Source organism: Protopterus annectens, chromosome 1.part0 (genome assembly GCF_019279795.1).
Source record: "Protopterus annectens isolate FY-2018-M chromosome 1.part0, PAN1.0, whole genome shotgun sequence".
Taxonomy (NCBI): domain Eukaryota; kingdom Metazoa; phylum Chordata; order Ceratodontiformes; family Protopteridae; genus Protopterus; species Protopterus annectens.
In genome coordinates this window covers 1,405,360,407-1,405,381,912 of record NC_056725.1, presented here as the reverse complement: position 1 = coordinate 1,405,381,912, position 21,506 = coordinate 1,405,360,407, and the positions used below count along the sequence as shown (strand labels likewise).

The 21,506-nt window shown below is 43.5% G+C and overlaps 1 protein-coding gene across 4 annotated transcripts in view; it reads right to left on the bottom strand.

Annotated features, from left to right (window-relative positions):
* LOC122798404 (kunitz-type protease inhibitor 2-like) overlaps positions 1-21,506 on the bottom strand; it is a 986,210-nt gene that overhangs the window by 795,603 nt on the left and 169,101 nt on the right. For 3 of the 4 annotated variants that reach the window (XM_044067317.1, XM_044067331.1, XM_044067323.1), the window contains exons 2-3: positions 14,805-14,975; positions 14,661-14,717 (exon numbers count right to left, since the gene is read on the bottom strand). In XM_044067317.1, coding sequence (XP_043923252.1) covers positions 14,661-14,717; positions 14,805-14,975 — 228 coding nt within the window. The remainder of the gene's footprint in view (positions 1-14,660; positions 14,718-14,804; positions 14,976-21,506) is intronic. The other variant, XM_044067338.1, reaches the window with a different exon arrangement.

The following is a 21,506-nucleotide window of genomic DNA, read 5'->3' as shown; positions in this document are numbered from 1 at the left end:
TCGAGCCGACGAGGGAAGTCCGCGCCGAGATTCCTCCAAAGAAGAAAACGGAGCCGGCACGGGCCGAAGACAATTGTCTCGGCTCGGTAATCACAGTCTCGGTTCCGACGACCCGGCTCCGAACTCAAAAGAGTCGAAGGAGGAAAGAGTTGATGGACGGGGCAGGCACCGACTGATGAGTCGGGCTCTGAAGCATCTGGGCTAGTGCCTCGGACTTAAGTAGTCGACTCACCACTCTCTGAAGGTCATGATCGGACAGCCTCGATGACCTAGAGGAATGAGACCTTTGGCTCCGTTCAGACAGCAGGGGAGATCCTGGAGCCGAATGAACGGAGCCAAGAGAAGGTGACCTAGACCTCTTTCTAGTTGTCGGCTCCGAAGGTCTTGTCGGAGCCGACACGGGTACTCGATAACCTCGGCTCCGGGCGGCCGAGGAAGCCACAGAAACTGTGGACTGAGACTTATCGGCTCCAGCCGGAGCCGATAAAGGCAAAGGTTGAACAACCTGAGGTCTCGGCTCAGAAGCCAGAGCCGAAGACCTCGATGCCTTAGAGGGCTTCCCTGTTGAAACTGACAGGGAATCCTCTGGCTTCAACAAGCCTCTCAGAATCAACTTGTTTTTTCTTTCCTGCAGGACCCTGGGGCTGAAGCCATGGCACACAGCACAGGAGTCCTGCAGGTGCAAAGGCCCCAGACAATAGACACAAGAAGTGTGAGCGTCTGTCAGACATTTTCTGACAGCACGCATCACACTTCTTGAATCCGGAGACCTTTGCTTCTTTTGACATTTCCCTAACTGACAGGAGTACACACACACACCCAAACACACAAGTTATACCCTGTCAGTAAAAAATAATAATTTTAGTAGAAATACTAAAAATTAAGTACAAAAAATTAAAGTAAACTACACAAACACTCCCTAGGGAAGGGAAGGCCAAAGGCCCAAAGGAAGAACCAACGGTTCTTTAGTAAAGAAACGGGAAAAAATAGGGTCGGGGATAAAGTTCTATGATCTACACTAGTTTTAGGAAGAATTTAAGTTAAAAAGGGGAAAAAAGAGTAACTTTTAGAAAAAAAAAGCTAACACTCACCAGGAACCGGTAGAAGCAACCAACCTCGAAGCTGTAGCGGCAAACGAGATCTGAGGTAACTCGCCTAGCATTGTGGGATATAAGGGGAGCCTCGAGCCGGTGGAACCAACTCTCGAGCTTTTAGAGTGGCCGAGTCGGAGCAGAGGTCGGCTCCGAACCCATCCAGCAAGAATGAAGGCGAGATAGACAACTTAACATTGAAAGTTATGTACTTACCATAATGTTAGATCTATGATGACAGATTCTAGCATGCTTCAAATGTATGGGCTGTCAGATATGACAGGGTTCGACCACAGCACTGATCCTGAAGCTTTTTGGAACTACAGCTCCAATTCCTCTCCTACCCTAATTCCTTAGGCTGTACCTCAAATCCTCAGATGGAGGATACCCCTGTGGTCTAAAAACATACAAGCAAAAGCTATCTAGGGGAAAAAAAACTTTCAAGATAAAGGATATAACCTTTGTGATGCAAACTGGCTGATGAAAACTAATTAACAGTCTAGTGTGACTGTGCGTAGATAGAATTCACTCTCTCATAGCCATAGGTGACCATTTGGAAGGGGGGGGGGGAGAAGGAAAGCAGATGAAAATCAGACGACAACCTAGAACCTAGATCAACTGGTCATTCTTTCTAAAATCTTTTGTCCTGTGGCTATACAGAGTTGTTTACAATACATTTAACAAGTATAATAAGTACTCCCCTTTACTGGGGGTACTTCCAAAAGAAAAAAAAGGTGTATAGAGTGGTTTCATTTAGCTTCGGATGCTACTTTAGTTTCCCTTAGAACTAAGCTCATCCTTTATCTCTAGCTTTCTGAAAAACTACATACAGGAGCTTCGATGACTGGGCTTGTAGTTTAGAAATCTGTCTGGCCGATTAATGCAACCAGAAAAATTGTCTTCCATGTGAGGAACTTTAAATCTACAGTGAAAGCGGGTTCAAAGGGAGACTGGGTTATGGGTTGCTACATCATAGTAATGTCCCACGGGGAGCTGGGTATGTAATGGGAGTCACAGTAGAAAGTTACATCTGAGAAATACTTTGAGATTTTTAAGAGATGCTATGGACAATCACTCCATCCAACATGAAATTGGAACCATACCTTAATAATTGTAAAGCTAAAGCCTTTTATAGACCGACAAAAATTCAAGTATGGAAAGAAATGCTGCTGAAAAGGGGTCCAGACCTTTGGAGTAGACCCAAATTGAAAAGCTTTTCCATTTACTTTGGTAAACTTTCCTCACTTACCATTTCTGTGAGGCAGAAAGAATATGGACCACTGCTGGGGGAAGCCTGAAATCTCTGGCTACAGTTAAAATTGGAGGAATCATGTGGTTAATTTCATGGACATTTGATGCAGAGGAGATGATCAGGAAGGATGAGAACAGGTCTGGATTGAGGCCACCAGAAAGGAAACAGTCAGGCCCAACAGGGGCAATAAGGATTACCCTGGCTTTGAACAAATTCATATAGAAAGCAAGACAGTGCATCAGTAGTGAAGGGGGAAAGTATACAGGAGTCCCAGCTGCCAAATGTGGACTAGACATACCATCGGTGACTTGAAGGGATCAGGGAAGAGGCAAATAAGACTGCAGCAAGGCTGGCCCCAGTAGATTGCTGCCGGTGTAGGACTGAGGGACCACTCATGAGACATCAGCACAGTCCTGCTCGATTTTTATGCAAGCACAACGGAGGACGCGGGGATGTGTACTGCTATCAGAAAAAGTACAGTTTTGTACCTACCATAAATGTAGATGTTCAAGTGCTAATACAGCTGCAGTCATAACAGATGGGTTCTCCTGCCGTCAGGCGGGTCCTCGGTCGGCCGAATTCCAAAGTCTATGTCCGGCGTCGGTTGTCGTCGCTTCTTTCCTGACGTCAATGCGACAGGGGTATAAAGGAACCAGCCGATGCCATTTTCTTCAGTTTTTCTTGCCCCAGATGTCAGGTGCCCCCAGAAGGAAGGCAATACATAAATTTGTGTAATCATGCAGTGCAATATAATTAAAATACAGTAGTTGCAAGCAAATACATCATAAATGAATACCCCAATCACGTTGTATGAGGATGTGTTGGCCTGTAGGCCTGTCCCAAGAGGGGAAGGAGGTAGGGAAACCTGGACTGCAGCTGTATTAGCACTCGAACATCTACATTTATGGTAGGTACAAAACTGTACTATGTTCATCGTGCATACAGCTGCAGTCATAACAGATGGGTAGAATCCCAAAGCTAAGAAAGGGGTGGTAGGCACTAGGTGGAATTAGGAGGAAATGTACAACAAACTTGGTCCCAAAAAGCCAAAGAAAGAAAAGCAAAGGCACCAATACAATCCAATAAACTCTTCACAGTGGGAATCCAAAGAAAGTCTTCAGCGTTGAATAAATGAATTTCTTTATTGTATAAAACAGAATCAACGGACTGCACGAACAGAAAACAAATGTAGATCAAGCGCTTTCACCTGTGCTATGACAGGCTTTTTCAAGATGAACCACAAGCATTGCGGATGTGCTTATATCACACCCTCAATTCAGAAACAAACAATTAAGAAACCATTAATGGCTTTTAAATTAATCAGTTCTAATTAAAGTGCTACGTGCTTAAAACCATTTTTTTTTAAAAACAAAATACTTGCAATGTTATTTAATATCAATAAAAAATTCGTATAACAATTTGCTTCACAATCTAACCAAGATTCATTTTGATTAAAGTGCGTCTTGTACTTTGTTGGATACATACAACGGGCAAAAGCCATCCTGTACAAAGCTAATACAAAATTATAATGTAAAAGTTTGAACACTTGGCTTTGCGAATTGCTCACCGTCAAGTGGGTCTTGGTGAACATGTTTGTTATCGGGACAAACCAATCCTTTCTTATATTCAACAACTAGTGTTAAATGCTACAGATGACAGTAAATATGGTATTAACGAATTTACGTACAAAAATACAGTTCATTGTTGTAGAGAACTTGTATTGATGTAATATGTTCTTTAATGAGTTTAGCCCACTGAAATTACCTTTTGTGTGTGTCCAGTAACTTGTAAATAATTCATGGTAATAAAATGTTTTGTGTCAAACATAGCGTAAAGTAAATAAAAGTTAGAAATCCTTTGTTTATTAAATATGTTATAATCATAATAAATAAGTTATAAAATATTAAATTAATACTATTAAATTAATAATGTTAGGACTGTTAAAATAAAATATGAATGTGGGGACCCTGAAAGTCTATAATATAGGAATAATTGACTATAGATAGAAAAATGTGCAACATTTGTTTAAAAATAAATGTTATGAAGAATAAAATCTAAAAATTCATTGCAATAAAAACTGTACCACAATGTTAAAACCTTTTCTTGGTACAAATAATAAGACAATTTGAACCCAAGTTGATCAACATTTGCTTAGTATGATCATGTTGTTTGACAATAATACTTATACAAATCTAGAAACAAGGGGTAATAAGAACAAATTTATATGTGTGTTATATTTATGTCCAAAATAATGATTAAGGTTACAATTTCGCCCATCTTAATTTCAAAAGACTGGTGATACTAATGGCTTCATTCAAGCCCGGAGGTCTTGATGCATTTAATCTTAACTGCCAGTTAAGCTCTTTAAATTCTATTGTTGTCTCCCAGTCTCCACCTCTAGGGTTTAATGGTACCTGCTCAATGACCATAAATTTGAGTGTCATCTTGGGGCAAACTATTGAGTGCTTGTAAAATGCATTAGTGTCTTTCTTTCTACGAATGTCACAGAGGTGTTCGTAAATCCTCTTACGTAACGCCCTCTCTGATTTTCCTATATAGAAGCTCTCACATTCTTGACATACTCCTAAGTAAATAATACCCTTAGAAGCACAATTGCAATACCCCTCAGGTTTCAACTTAAATTTTCTAGACTTGATATAATAAATGTTAGTATTCATAATATATGGACATTGCTTACAAAAATTACATTTATGGGTACCTGTTAAACTGCATTTGCTCTTAGTTCCCCAGTGGTGCATGTCTTTCAAACATATTCTTGAGATTGGTATTTCTTGCATTAACAAATAAAGGTTGTTTAGGTAACCATTTATTCGTGTCATCATTCAATGTTAAAATAGACCAGTATTTACTAACTGAATTTTTTATTTTGTAAGCATCATTATTGAAAGTGCAACTAAATGCAGTTTGAAAATTGGGAGTATCAGTGCCTCTGTCAAACAACTTATTATGTTTTAATACCACCTCAGATGTTGTACCTAACAAGGGACTATATAAATCAGCTCTTCTCTGAAGAACTTCTTGATACATTTCTTCTATTAATGGTTTTGGGTAACCTCTTTCCAAAAATAGTTTAGTCAAAGTTTGAACTTCATTAGTAAACATAACATCAGTGTTGCACATTCTAGAAGCTCTAATGAGTTGACCTTTTAAAATTCCTTTCTTTTGAAAGAAGGGGTGGCCACTACTAAAATGTAGGTATGCATTAGAGAAGGTAGTTTTTCTGAACACTGAAGACTCAAACATTGTGAAGAGTTTATTGGATTGTATTGGTGCCTTTGCTTTTCTTTCTTTGGAATTAGGAGGAGCCAAAATGCCCTGCAAGACTGCAGTGGCAAAGCCTGCTCTAGATTTTGAGTATAATGGCAGGTTGTAGTGCTTGGTGAAGGTATGCACAGAACTCCAAGTGGCTGCTTCCAAAATATCCTTGGTAGGAACTCCTCTGAGGAATGCTGCAGAGGTGGCTGTGGCCCTGGTGGAATGAGTCCTAATGCCTGTAGGAACAGTTTTGCCATGAAAGGAATAACAAAAGCGTATGCAGTGGGCTATCCATTTTGAGACTGTCTGTTTGGAAATTGGCTTCCCTTGAGCTCCTACCGCATAGGCCACAAAGAGCTGTTCTGATTTTCTGAAAGGCTTTGTTCTGTCCAAATAATAACGCAGTTGTCTGTGGATGTCCAAGGAATGTAGTAATCTCTCCCCTTTGTTTTGAGGATTAGGATAAAAAGTAGGTAAATGTATGGCCTGATTTAAAGCTACCCTGGACACCACTTTAGACATAAAGGACTGGTTGGTTCATAAGGAAACTCTGTCCTGATGGAAGATGATAAAAGGTTGGATGGCCATGAGAGCCTGTAGTTCTGAAACTCTACGAGCTGAGGGGATAGCCAGAAGGAAAGCTGTTTTCCAGGACAAATATTGCAAATCTGATGAGGCAGCTGACTCAAAGGGAGGCAAGGTCAGTTTTTCCAGCATGAAATCAAGATCCCAAGCAGGTATTGGTTGTTTTCTTGGAGGCCTTAAATTCTTAGCCCCTCTGAGGAACTGCCTTAGGAGAGGGTGAGAGAATAAAGGTGGATCAGTGTTGTATTCTGCAGAAATGGCTGATGCATGGATTTTGATGGAGGAGAAAGAAAGTCCACTGCTTAGCAGTTCAGCCAAATATTGTAGTATTTGAGGTAAATTCATTTTTCCAGGATCCTGGCCCTTTTTCTCATTCCAGACACAAAAACGTTTCCATTTTGCGGAGTAAGCTTTTCTAGTTGATGGCCTTCTGGCCTCCAAAATGACATCCTGCACCTCCTTGGAGAGTAGGGCCTGTTGAGATGCTAAGGAATCTTCCATGCAGCTAGATTGAGTGTTTTTAGTTGGCTGTGAAGAGTTTTGAAACTGTGCGGAGTCAGAAGAAGAGGCATTAGAGGCAGGGTCCATGGTGGGGAATGCGTCAGGCTCCTCAGGAGTGGGTACCAGTGTTGCCTTGGCTAGTCTGGAGCAATGAGGATTATCTTTGGTCTGTCTGCTTTGGTCTTTAATAGAACTTTGAGCAGCAGAGGAAGAGGAGGGAAGGCATAAACTGTCATTGATGTCCAAATGAAGGAAAGAGCGTCCACTCTCCAGGCCTTTGGATGGAAGATCCTTGAGCAGAATTTTGACAATTGATGATTCTTGTGGGAGGCAGAGAGATCCATGTCTGGCCTTCCCCATTCTTGTATTATTTCTGCAAACACTTTTGGACGCAATTTCCATTCGTGTGGATCTGTCATATTCCTGCTTAGGTTGTCTGCCAGCGTGTTTTCCTTGCCTATCAAGTACTGTGCTTGTAGTTCCATCTGTAAGTCCATGGCTATGTTCCAAAGTGACATGGCCAGTCTGCATAGGGGATAAGAATGTGTTCCTCCCTGTTTATGTACCACATAACTGTAGTGTTGTCCGTTCTTATCAATAGTTGACCTGGTTGTAGAAGGTCCTTGAAAGCTATAATAGCATTTATTACTGCTAGCATTTCTGATTGACGTAAAGGTGCTTTTCTTTTTGGGACCATTTGCCCTGAATGCACCAGTCTGTCATGTGCGTCCCCCCGGCGTAGTCAGAGGCATCTGTTGTGATGACTTGATTTGCTTGAGGCTTGCTGAATGGAAGACCTGTGTTTGCTTGGCATGCTTGAGCCCACCACAGAAATTCCTTTTGCAGACATGGAATTAGTGGTATTATTGTTTCCAAACTGTGGCTGTGTTTAGACCATATGTTTTTCAGGTACCATTGTAGTTCTCATATGCAGCTTTGCACATGGGATTAGTAAGATGCAAGATGCCATGAATCCCAGAGCCTGCAGGATTTTCCTTGCAGTCAACCTGGTGCAATTTGCCAGTGTTCTGAAGTATTGAATTAGTTGCCCCTGCTTCTCTGGCGTGAGGTAGGCCATCTGGGTGTTTGTGTCCAAATTGGCACCCAGGAAAATTATCTTCCGAGAGGGTATTAGCCTTGATTTCTCTTTGTTGACTGTGCATCCCAGAGAGTTTAATAACATTATTACATAAGCCAGTTGTTTCAGAAGAATGTGCTTGCTGTCCGCTTGGATCAGGCAGTCGTCAAAATAAGGGTATATTTGTATCCCTTGAAGTCTGCAGTAGGCAATTACTGATGCCAGGCATTTCGTGAATACTCTGGGCGCAGTAGATAAGCCAAAGGGCAATGCAGAGAATTTATAATGGGTTGAACCTGCAAGAAATCTGAGGTACCTTCTGCAATTTTGTCTGATTGGGACATGCAGGTATGCCTCCTTGAGGTCCAATGTTACCAGCCAAGACTCCTTGCCCAGCATGGGAAGAAGTTGCTGTAGAGTGAGCATCTTGAATTTTGGTACGAGTAGAAATGTGTTTAGAATGGATAGATCCAAAATAGGTCTCCAATCTTTTCCCTTCCTTGGCACCAGAAATAGCCTGGAATAAAAACCTTGACCTTGTTCGTGTGTAGGTACCTCTTGAATAGCTTTCATGTTTATGAGATATTTGCCTTTGTGCCTCTGCCCTTTGATTGTGTGGCAGGTTTGGCATGCCTCTCATTTTTGGAAGGGTATGAAAATGGAATTTGTAGCCTCTGTTTATAATGTCCAGGATCCATTTGTCCTTTGTGACAACATGCCAATTTTTTGAAAATAATGCCAGCTTTCCTCCTAAGGGGGCTGCCATTTGAGACCTGGTTGGCATGCAAAGGGGAAAGTCATTGGGTTTGCTTTCTGAAAGATTGCGAGTTGTCCTCACCACCTCTTTGTGTAGGAGCTTGCCATTGTCTGCCTCTATACGATCCTTGTGATTGTCCTCTGCCCCTCGGGCGCCTGTATCTGCCTCTTTGGGGTCTGTCTGTGGCTGGAAAGGACCAGTTTTTGGAAGGCCAATTTCTACTAAAATGTGGGGGTTGAACCTGCAGAAATTCTTTCACAGTTTGCATTGATTAAGCCTTTTCCTCCATTTTCCGTAATACTTCCTCAGCATTAGCACCAAATAGTACATCCTTTTGAAGAGGGGCGTCTAGTAATTTAGCTTTGACATGCTCAGGCAAGGCTTGTTCCTTGAGCCAGGCATGCCTACGTATGACTGAGCCTGTAACAGCAGCTCTACATGAGGCCTCTAGAGCATCAAAACCACATTGTAAGGTATGCTTACCCACTTGTTCTGCACTATGCATCAAATCCTGCAACTCCAAGTCTGGTTGTTCAGGTTGTGACATTTTACTTTTCAACTGTAATAACAAAAACTGTTGGTATTTTAGCATATGAAACTGACAGTTTAAGGCCCTCATGGATAAGGTAGCCGAGGTATATACCTTTTCCCCACCTTTCTAAGGATCTGGAATCTCTCTCGGAAGGCAATGGATTTTTGGCAATGGAGGCCTTAACTCCCTTGGGCCCCTGTGAGATGGTTTCTAGGTCAGCAGCATGGCTTTTGTATAGAAATTGGTGAGAGTCAGGAACCCTGTAGTACCTGTCAGGCTTAACTGGAGCTGGAGGTAGAGAGTCCGGCTTAAGGCATGCCTCCGAGTAAACATCATCTAGGATGTCCAAGACAGGAGGTATAGCCAGAGGCCTGTGCTGGGGTAACAAAAGAAATTCCCTGAGCCTTTTCTTGGAATCTGAATAATCCTGGCCCTCCCAGTGGAAGTGTTCCCTTAAGGTATGCAAAGTTTCCCCAAAGGAGTAATCCTCAGGGTGGGGGATACAGAAGGAATAGACTCCTCTGCATCAGAGTCTTCAAAAGGGGAGTAAGACTGCTCCTGATCATCAGAGTGTTCTGAAATAATGGAGCCCTGATCAGAGGAGGGGGAATCTTCCTCCACTCTGGGCCTTTTGTCCGGAGGGGGCTGAGAACCTCTAGTAATTAAATCCTCAGCCATTTTAAGCATCTGTTTCTTAGGCATGGGGCCTGGAGATGGGCCCTGTGTAGCTGGTCTCAGAGTGCATGGTTGCTTTAGACTTGGTGAAAGCCTTGATGGAGAAAGAGGAAGGTCTGAAGACACCTTGAATGGAGGTGGACCTGTCCACATTCTGTGTTTCAACGCCAAGAGTGGCTTCGGTATCTGTAGTCGGGGTGTGGGCCGAGGAGCCTGCGACCTCGGGCACAGGAGACACCGCCAAAGATGTGTCGTCGGTAATCAGGGGCTGCGTAGGTGCCTCGCTGAGAACCGGACCACGTGTAGTCGGCTTTGGCGTGGTGTCGGTAGAGGCCGCAGACCTAGAGTGCCGGTCCTTGTCTTTGCGTTTTTTTAGACAAAACCGGAGTCGGAGTATCCAATGACATAGTATAGTTAAATGCTTTCCCAAAATAATGCTGGGCGAACTCCGCCCGACGCTTAAAAGTGCGTTTGTTGAATGTAGCACAAAAGCGACAGACCAAGACGTCGTGGTCTGGGCCTAAACAAGGAATACAGAGGTAATGGAAATCCTTATGCGGTATTTGCTTCCCACAAGAAATACAATTATTAACTTTGTCTGACATCGGTCTGAGGCAAGAAAAGTTTCTAACGGGTACTTAGCTTTTAAGAAGACTTCGGTTTCCAAATTTTCGTAATCTCAGGAGCTGGCCGACCGGCACTTGCGAACTGCTTCTGCTTCGGGCACCGCGCGGCAAGAAAGACTGAAGAAAATGGCGTCAGCTGGTTCCTTTATACCCCTGTCACACTGACGTCAGGGAAGAAGCGACGACAACAGACGCCGGACCTAGACTTTGGAATTCGGCCAACCAAGGACCCGCCTGATGGCAGGAGAACCCATCTGTTATGACTGCAGCTGTATGCACGATGAACATTATTGTGGAGGCACAGCCCATTGTCAAACCCTCATGGATTTTCGACATAAGGGGCATGATCAGGGTCCTCTCAGTTTGCTGACATACCATACCACAGTCATTAAGTCTGTATATATGGACATCACACCTAATGCTAGTAAGAGGACTGCTCTCACCTTCAAGACATTGTTGTGAAGGCTGGTCTCTGATGCAGACCATCTTCCCTTTAAAATGCCGCCCCCCCCCCCTCCAAGGTCAAAAAAAGTCACCGACACACAGGCGGACTTCCCAAACCGGTCCACTGCACTAGATTCTCTGTTAGGTGGATGGAGGTATGAGCTTTCTTCAAATGGTCTTTTCTTTGTAGTTCTTTGAACCATAGCTTCTATAAGTGGAACCTTACTCCAGTGCTTCCCGTTTCCGATGCAAATATACAATCGGTTTTCTTTAGTACAAGCTGCACCACATCAGGATCATTCCATGCTTGTTGAGCCACTAGGTCAATAAGGGGGTCAATGGGGGAGGGGTACCACCCAGGACAATGTTAGCCTGGAACCCAAAGGCTCCATTAAAATAGACTTAACTGAAGAAGGGTCCTTTGGATGTCCAACCACTTCTCTATTTCACTAACTCTAGAATGTCACCAAATAAGACATCTTTGGAGAGGGAACAAGGGGAACCCTCTCCTTCCTCTAAGTCAGTATCTGGTTAAAGACTAGTGATGAGTCTAGGTGCTTCTACTTGTACATCCGTTTTCTGGGGACACCTTCTGGGGGTGCAATAGAAGGGTTAGAATCAGACATGGCTCTGATGAAGCAGATTTCAGAAACCCTGTACAAACGGGTGAAGAGTTGAAGCAGCAGAGTGCAGATGGTGTTTGGGTGGAACTGAACTGGCTAAAGCTACCCAGCATTTGAGGCCTTTGAAAGGGTTTTGGCAAATTCCAAAGGCCAAAGATGCTATTGGAGCAGATGACCCCCTCAGCTCTGAAGAGAGGGAAATCTCACTGCAAACATGCCCTGGTTCCAATGCTGATCTTTTATCTCAGCTAAACAGGAAGCTGCATGGTGAAGAGACTGCTCAGAGAATTTCAGTGTCAAATAAACCCTCAAATCCTGACTGTGAAGCTTTGGTTCATAGTCTTATCTCAATCGGATGGTATGCGATTCTAGATGGATTGGGATAGTCAGTGTCAAAGATGCAAGAAGCTCCAGAGCAGACAAAGCTGCCACAACTCCAATCAATCAGTTCCGGTAAAACAGAATCCAAGGGTTGGACTGGTGCGGAATCATGTACATGAGGGTAAGATGGTGAACACTCTCTACCTTCAAGAGATGCTGATCTACCTTCTCAAGAGATGCTGATCCAACACTCTCTACTTTCCCAACAGATGATGCCGGTACAACCCAAAGTCTATGTTCAGAAATTTCCTCATCACCTTGTAGAGTTCTGTAAGGCTTCTTGACAATTTGAGGAGACAATGCCACTGATGGCAGAGAATAACCTTTTCTCTTTTAGAATAGGAGATTGAAGTCTAGAACCTCACCAATTCCAGCCAGTAGCTGGTTTGAAGAGATGGAGCTTAGGCCCAAGGGGTAGTAGGATCCGATCCTTCTGGACACTACGGTTGGGTCTGACCAAGGTGGTCTGTTCTGGAGTCCTTTTCTTTGCTTATGTTGATGGAGACTATCCTGGCCCTTCTTTCATTGACTGAGAAGGTGAAGGGATAGCCCCAGTCTGTGCTGGAAGGAGTGAGCCCCTTCAATACCAGTTTGTCCTTTCTGGTCTTTCAGGCTCCAGCACGGAAAGGCTGCACAAGATTAGCACCAAGTCTAGGTGATTGGGTATCGAGGATGTAGTTTGTTCCCATAATACAAGCATTTTTTGAATCTCTTCAATTCCAAAATTTTGAAAAACATGCGCTTTCTAAAACTAAGAATCTTAATAACTATTAGGCTATTGTACCAATAGATCTTGCATTTTTTATACTTTGTGTAACAGAGAAGTTGAAACCCTTAACTTTTCACCAATAGTCTATATCTAAAAATACATATATAATGTGTCTTTATTTACACAAGTGCACACGCCAAAAAGTAGCAAGAGTTGAAAAATCACAGTAGGAGAGCAGTACAGCTATAAATATGAAAAAAACTCTTACTGATTCACTGAGAGCTCTCCACACATCCTAAAGGCAGATGCGATCTTAGAATTTGATGCAAAGCTTAAGAAATCATGGCTAGGGGTGTAGGGGAGCTCTGGATCTGATAATCTTAGAGAGCAGAGATTGGATCTGCCAATCCATTCAAACCTGTGGATGAAAATAAATCTCGCTGAACTTCTGTTGCCTTTCCCAGGCCAAACAAGAATGGCTTCTCCCTTGTATATACAGAGGGACCCAAACAAACGCACAGGATGTGGCTAAACCCTGGTCCCTACTGGTTGTAGGCTATACACCAGCGAGATCTGGGGTAAAAGAGGAGTCGTCTGAAGTAGAACAAATGAGCACAGCAGAATTGCTCACCTACGACTAAGAAATTGCTAGCCTGGTGTTGTGGCAAAGGTTTTTTTTTTACTTTACACCACCTTTTAGACAGAAAAAGGAGTGCTACATGTAAACACTTGAGACAGTACATTAAAAAACAGAAAAACTACCAGAAGTCCCCCTCGAGGACCTCATCTGCCAGCAAAGGAAAGCACAAGCCAACCACTGATACTTGAATGCCTTAGGAACATACTCTTCAGTGGCAGTAAAGCTCTGAAGGGCTTTGTGCTCAAACTTGTCTTTTTGTCAGCGCAGCTCAAGATGCCTGACAGTTTGTGAATGTGGAAGGTGCCCTGAAGCTTTGGAAGCTGATCGGCTGCCATATCCTTGGCAGGACATGAGTCATTTAAGCAAAGTTTATTCCAGCAGTAATCAGTATGATGAACATGTACCTGGTCTGAGGCTGTGCCACCAGCTTAAATTAGTCTGGTGGCAATCTTAATAGCTGTATGAGAGAGTAAATGCACTGCAGATCCAAGAAGTCCATATGACCCAACAGTTACCAGGAATGAATTTAACATTTCTAAACACCATATTGTTCTTCTACTGTTAGCAGTTTGTATTACTTTATTAACAGTGGTGAGGAAAGTGAATGAAATGCATACTGAATGCAACTCTAGTGTCACCACTAAACATGCTCATGAGTGGCATCTGCCCAAGGGGGAATAAGTCCCCAACTATAGCTGCTGCTAAAAAGATTAAGGAGCTACAGACAGGCTTCCAGTGACTCTAACAACTGCAAAAGATCCCAGTATTAAATTTGGTAGCCTTATATCTTTTGGACTTGGGTGGAAAGGGATGCATTAACTGTAGGTAAAACCCCATCTACTGTTGCTATAAATCAGCAAATAATAACCTGAAACAGAATAACTGGGGGCTTCAAGGCAGAAATCCAGCTTGTGTTCTTGCTAGAGAGAGAATTGCACCCAATAAACAAAACCATGAAAGCATTTTTTGTAGGGGGATTACCCCTAAATTGTAATACAGGTAACAGAGTAACTGGGGATGCATGCCAGAAAAATCAACTCTTTTGCAGATAACCGTCACTGTGTGACATCTAGCAAAAGAAAAAAATAATGAAGCACATCCCCCTAGGGGAGGGGGCTCATAACACCCCATAACTTAAATATCAACCCAGATTACCACTTGTAACAGGACTTGTCAGTAAATGCAGAACTATCAGACTTGGCAAAAAGAGATTAAATTACTACAAAGTACGAGGCCAACCAATTAGAATGTAGAAGAGGATTTTCAGAAATATGAGGTAGGAGGGAGTTTCTGGTACTTCAAGACAGTCAAAGCCATTACCAAAGCATGCAGAGAACACCTTCCTGAATTAACACTACTTGGACCAAAATAAGCCTCCACCAAATACTTCCCCTCAGGATTGGAATACCAATCTGAGAAAAGATTTGAGAAATTGTTCCTTCAAGATGCAAAGCAAGTGGGACAGCCGGAATGAAAAATAATGCACATACCTTTCAAGTTGGTCATGCGCTTAGAAATACCTGAAGCATCATTTAATTTCCCTGATCCTAGAATTTAGAAAGACATTCAAAATAAATAAAGTGCATGTCTGAATATAAAAAAAATAAAATCTTCCCACCAGTTGAAGTTCGTACCTGAGACACCCTGACAACTTTCCAAACATTTCTGTTCATCATCATAATTATTGCTGTTCCCTCCACATCCTCCATAAATGAATTCTGCACAGGTTTGATTTTCAGCAACATACCACCATTTGGTAAGAGATGCACGACAGTTACCTGTCTCAAACTTTACCAAGCAGAGGGCTAGGAAGAAAAAGAAAATGGCAGCCTCAATTGCTTTTTCATTTAAAGGAGAACATTTAGATGTAAAGATTTTCTTGACAGGATGTTAATCCTTTGCTTTAACCACACATTTTTAAGCATTACATAAAGGCGGCAAGTGGTAAAACTGCTTTCAAACTTTAACTCCTTGTTCTCTACACACCACCCTTTTGTTTTTCCAGAAATCCCATTAACTTTTGAAACTTTTAAAACAGTTGGCTGCCATCACCAGTTTGCTATGTAGATACAGTGCAAACTTTCACACAGAAGTGGAACTGCATTATACACCAGTAGCCAGCACCTGCACTGTTAAAGAAACCCCACCCCCTCCAAAACCTACAGATTTAGAGGTTTTATTTGGCAAAAGTATGCAGATGAAAAAGGTAATGAAAGGCATCCCTAAAAAAGTATGTACTCACCATAAACATTCCAGCTGTGTTGTCTACCTTCATTTATCCTTGACAGATTGGTTCACTTCAGACATTGGAACAGACTGCCATTACCACAGCTCGCACCAGCTAAAAACTTTACTTCACCTCTACCCAGAATCCCCCCCCCTCTCAATTACTTCAGATTGAGTTTGCAGAAAGTATGCAAATACATGAAAAGTACAGTTTTGTACCTACCATAAATGTAGATAGCATCTGCAGTCATAACATATGGGTTGTCCTGCCTCAGGCAGCCCTTCGGTCGGCCGGATTCCAAAGTCTGGGTCTGGCCTCGGCTGATGTCGCACTTTCCCCGACGTCATAGCGGCTGGGGTATAAAAGCATCAGCCGACCCAGATGCCAGGTGCCCTCTAGAAGGCCAAATTTATATGCACACACATATATATATATATATATATATATATATATATATATATATATATATATATATATATATATATATACACACACACACACACACACAAACAAATACACCATAAAAGATCCCCCAGCTAGCTAATGGAGGGGTAAGTACCCTAGGAATACCACAGAGGGGAAGGAGGGAGAGTAAACCTGACTGCAGATGCATACCTATCGGACATCTACATTTATAGTAGGTACAAAACTGTACTATGTCCTACAAGGATGCATCTGCAGTCATAACATATGGGTAGAATACCATAGCCAATCTGGGGGAGGAGGTACTAAGAAAAGGATTGTGTAGTTAAGATACCCTGCAGGACTGCAGAAGCAAAACCTGCTCTGGATCTGGAGTATAAAGGTAAATTGTAATGTTTGGCAAAAGTATGCACGGAGCTCCATGTAGCAGCTTCTAAAATGTCCTTGGTAGCCACCCCTCTTAGGAAGGCTGTAGTGGTGGCTGTGGCCCTCGTGGAAGGAGGCCTGATGTTTGCAGGAACAGTCTTTCCATGAAAGGAGTAACAAAATCAAATACAATTTCCTATCCACTTTGAAATTGTCTGTTTGGAAATTGCTTTTCCTTGTACCCCAGCAGCATATGCTACAAGGAGTTGGTCAGTTTTTCTGTAGCTTTTAGTTCTGTCCAAGTAGTAGCGTAGTTGTCTGTGTATATCCAGAGTGTGTAGAAGTTTTTCCCCTCTATTTTGTGGATTTGGGAAGAATGTAGGCAAGTGAATAGCTTGGTTCAGGGATACCCTAGATACCACCTTTGGCATAAAAGTAGGATTGGTTCTTAGTGAAACTCTGTCCTGATGAAAGATAAGAAATGGCTGTACTGCCATTAAAGCTTGTAACTCGGATACTCTTCCTGCTGAAGTTATGGCCAGAAGGAATGCAGTTTTCCAAGACAAACTGTAGATCCGCCGAAGCTGCTGGTTCAAAGGGAGGAAGTGTAAGTTTCTCCAGCACAAAGTTGAGATCCCAAGTAGGTAAAGGGGGTTTCCTTGGAGGATTGATATTTTTGATTCCTCTCAGGAATTGCCTGAGGAGAGGATGCGAGAAGATAGGTGGATCAACATTGTATTCTGCTGAAATTGCTGAGGCATGAATCTTAATGGAAGAATAGGACAGGCCATTGTGGAACAATTCTGCTAAGTATTCGAGAATATGTGTCATGTTCGCCACTGTCACATCTAAGCCTTTTGTTGTGCTCCAAATGAGAAATCTTTTCCATTTTGGTGAGTATGTCTTCCTTGTGGAAGGCCGGCGAGCTTCCATAATAATGTCCTTTACTCTCTGTGATAAGTTATTTTGAGGGGGATTTATGGAATTTTCCAGGCAGTTAGCTCCAATGTTTTCAAGTTGGGATGCATGATCTTGAAGTTGTTCTGCATGAGAAGAGGCCATAGGGGAAGAGGCCATGGTTTTGTCTGTGACATGCTCCTCAATAGTGGGTACCAGTGCTGCCTTGGCCAGTCTGGAGCTATCAGGATCACTCTTGGCTGTTCTGCCCTGATCTTCAGTAAAACCTTGGACATTAATGGGAGAGGTGGGAAGGCATATACGAGAGAGTCTCCACCCTCCAAGCTTGTGGGTGGTATGTCCTTGAGCAGAAAGTCTTCAGTTGATTGTGGGGCGAGGCGAACAGATCTATCTCCGGCTTTCCCCATGCTTTTGTTAGGAGTAGAAAGATGTCTGGGTGCAGAATCCATTCGTGTGCAGCCATGGTAGTTCTGCTTAAGCTGTCTGCCAGTACATTCTCTTTCCCTGGCACGTACTGGGACTGTAGTTGGATATTGAGTTTCAAGCATAGTTCCCATAGATTCATGGCCAGCCTGCATAGAGGGTAGGAATGCGTGCCTCCCTGCTTGTTTATGTACCACATGACCGTGGTGTTGTCTGTCCTTATTAACAGGAGGCCTTGGTGGAGGAAAGGTTTGAAGGCCTCGATTGCGTGCATCACTGCCAGCATTTCCTTTTGGTTTATGTGCATGCGCAGCTGCCCTTGAGACCATAGGCCTTGAATACATTTGCTCTCCATGTGTGCTCCCCATCCTCTGTCTGAAGCGTCCGTAGTGATGGTTTGTTTTGTTTTTGGTTTGTTGAAAGGCAACCCTCTGTTGGACTGGCAGGCTTGAGCCCACCACAGGAATTCCTTTTGAAGGCAAGGAATGATTGGTATCAAAGTTTCCAAACTGTGACTGTGTTGAGACCATACACTCCTTAGGTACCACTGTAATTTTCTCATATGCAGCCTGGCTTGTGGAATCAGAATTATGCAGGATGCCATGTAACCCAGGGCCTGCAGGATTTTCCTTGCAGTTAGCTGAGTTTGTCTTGTCAGATTCATGAAGTAATCCGGAAGTTGTTTTTGTTTTTCTTCTGTGAGAAAGGCCATTTGGGTGGTTGTGTCTAGATCTGCACCCAAAAAGGTTATTCTTTGGAATGGGACAAGTCTTGATTTTTGGCTGTTGACTGTGTATCCCAAGGCCTGTAGTAGGTGGATGGCATAGGCCAAGTTCTTTATCAAATTTTCCTTGTTGTCCGCTTGTATAAGGCAGTCGTCCAGATATGGGTAGATTTGAATCCCCTGAAGTCTGCAGTGTGCAATTACTGATGCCAGGCATTTCGTGAACACTCTGGGCGCAGTAGATAAACCAAAGGGAAATGCTGACAATTGATAATGCTCTGATCCTGCAAGAAATCTGAGGTGTCTTCTGCAACTTTGTCGAATGGGGACATGCAGGTATGCCTCCTTGAGATCTAGAGTCACCAGCCAAGACTCCTTGCGCAGCATGGGAAGAAGTTGCTGTAGGGTCAGCATCTTGAATTTTGGCACAATGAGGTAAGTATTCAGTGTGGACAGGTCGAGAATAGGCCTCCATTGATTTTCTTTTCTTGGAACAAGGAATAATCTGGAGTAAAATCCTTGGCCTTGTTCTGAAAGAGGTACCTTTTCTATGGCTTTCATTTGAATTAAGTTGTTGATCTGCTTTAAAGCCTCTGCCCTTTGATTTGGTGGCAGGTTTGGCATTCCGTTTCTTCTTGGCAAAGTGTGGAAGTGGAACCTGTATCCTTTGTCTATTTGCAGCGTCCATGTGTCCCTTGTAATATAATGCCAGTTTTTTGAGAATAAAGAAAGCTTTCCGCCAAAGGGTGCTTCCAATTGAGCCCTGGTAGGCGGAATCAAAGGAAAGTCATTGAGTCTGTCCAGGTGTAGTAGTTGTTGCTGTTCCTGCACTACCTCTCTGGTTGGTAGGCTGCCACTGACTGCCTCTGTAGGAGCCTCTAGCTTGCCCTCTACCTCTGGGACACCTGTTCCTGCCCCTCTGGGATCTGTCCGAGTCTGGAAAGGACCAATTCTTAGTAGGCCAGTTTCTGCTGAATCTCGGAGGTTGTACTTGCAGAAAGTCCTTAACTGTTTGCACAGATTTTGCCTTTTCTTCAAACTTCTTTAAGACCTCCTGAGCCGAGGAACCAAATAATTTTTGTTTTTCCATTGGAGCATCCAGGAGTTTAGCTTTAACATGGTCTGGTAAAGATTGTTCCTTCAGCCAGGCATGCCTATGAATAACTGCCCCAGTCATAGCTGACCTACATGAAGCTTCCAGTGCATCATAACCACACTTCAAAAAATGATTACTAACCTGCTGTGAGTTATGTACCAGATCCTGAAGGGATTTGCGGTAAAGGGGTTCAGAAGAAGAAAGCTTCTTATGCAATTCATCTAACAAATACTCTTGGTACTGTATCATATGAAACTGACAATTTAATGCCCTCACGGAAAGAGTTGCAGAAGTATATACCTTCTTTCCCCATCTCTCTAAAGCTCTAGACTCCCTTTCAGAAGGTAGAGGATTTTTGGCAGTGGCAGCTGCAACCCCTTTAGGGCCCTGAGAAATAGTATCTGGGTCTGCAGAATGGGCCTTGTACAGATGAAAATGGGAATCCGGGACCCTGTAGTATCTATCAGGTTTGGCAGGTGCCGGAGGGAGAGAATCAGGTGCTGTACTAACATCATTGTACACATCATCAATAACATTCAAAACAGGAGGTATAGCTAAGAGCCTATGCTGAGGTAAATGCAAAAAGGTCCTTAATCTCTTTCTAGAATCAGAAAAATCCTGACCCTGCCACTGAAAATGTTCCCTCATGGAGTGTAGTGTCTCACCAAAAGAAAACTCTTCAGGAGGGGAGGCCGAAGGGATAGATTCTTCAGCATCAGAATCCTCGTAGGCCGAAAAAGCCACCTCCTGGTGATCTGGCAACTCAGATCCATCCGTAGACTCATCTGAAGAGTGTTGGTCAGAGGGCTCAGTCCTGGGCCTTTTGTCTGGTGGTGGGTGCAAGGCTGAGGATCTGAGAACTAGAAGGTCTCTGAGAGGTAGTCTTGGGAGGCAAAGCTTTAGGAAGTTTAGCAGCTTTAGCCCTGGAAAAAGCCTTAATGGACATGGAAGCAGGGGGTCTAGCTGCACCACGTGCAGGAGTAGACTTTTCCAAAGGAATGGTGTCGGACATTTCCTGAACACTGGTATCGGTAGGTAGCTCAGAAGCAGACTCAGCCGGGTTCTCCAGGGCCTCGGTGGTCGGTTGAGTGGATTTGGATAAAGGAAGTTCCGAGGACTCTGTTTCGGCCGTAACAGAGACACTCGCGGTAGGCCTTACCGTGGTTTCAGCCGAAACCGCGGGCCGCGAATGTCGGTCCTTGTCCTTCCGTTTTTTCACCAAATGCGATGTCGGAGTCTCCGACGGCATCTTATATGCAAAATTAGCCCCAAAGAATTCCTCTGCAAACGCCGACCGACGTCTAAGAGTTCGTCGGTTGAAGGAAGCACAGGCTGATCAGGCAAAGACGTCGTGGTCTGGGCCTAAGCAAGGGAGGCAGTAAGAGTGGAAATCCTTATGAGGTATTTGTTTCCCACAAGTTAAACAATTATTTACTTTATCTGACATCGGCTGAGGCAAGAAAGAGTCCCCAACGGGGTACTTAGCTTTTTCGAAGTCTTCGGTAGCCGAATCACAGGATCTGACCGACCGGCACTTGCGAACTGCTTCTGCTTCGGGCACTGCGTGGCAAGAAAGACTGGGGAAAATGGCGTCGGCTGATGCTTTTATACCACAGCTGCTATGACGTCGGGGAAAGTGCGACATCAGCAGAGGCCAGACCCAGACTTTGGAATCCGGCCGACCGAAGGGCTGCCTGAGGCAGGACAACCCATATGTTATGACTGCAGATGCATCCTTGAAGGACATCATGTATACATCTATATACACATGTAGGAACAGTCGCACACCTCATTGTTGGCTGTGATCATATTAAATGGCAGAAGGACTGTATAATGAAATGCATAATAATGTGGCAAGGCTGTTGCACTGGGGATTGTGCAAACATAGCATTGAAGTGGCTGAAAGACACTGGAAACATGAGCCACAAAGCATAGAATGATTAAGTCTACATCACATGGGATCACCCATTACCAATGGTTCAAAAGACAGATGCTAGAAAACCACACAAAGTGGTCCATGGAAAGAAGGCAAAAAGCAGCACTGATCACTGAAATCATCACACCCAGTGACTACAGTGTCTTGCGTACAGAGAGATACAAAGTCATCAGGACTTGCAGGCAGAAACAGCAATTTGGAAGAAAAATACCCAGACAGTTCC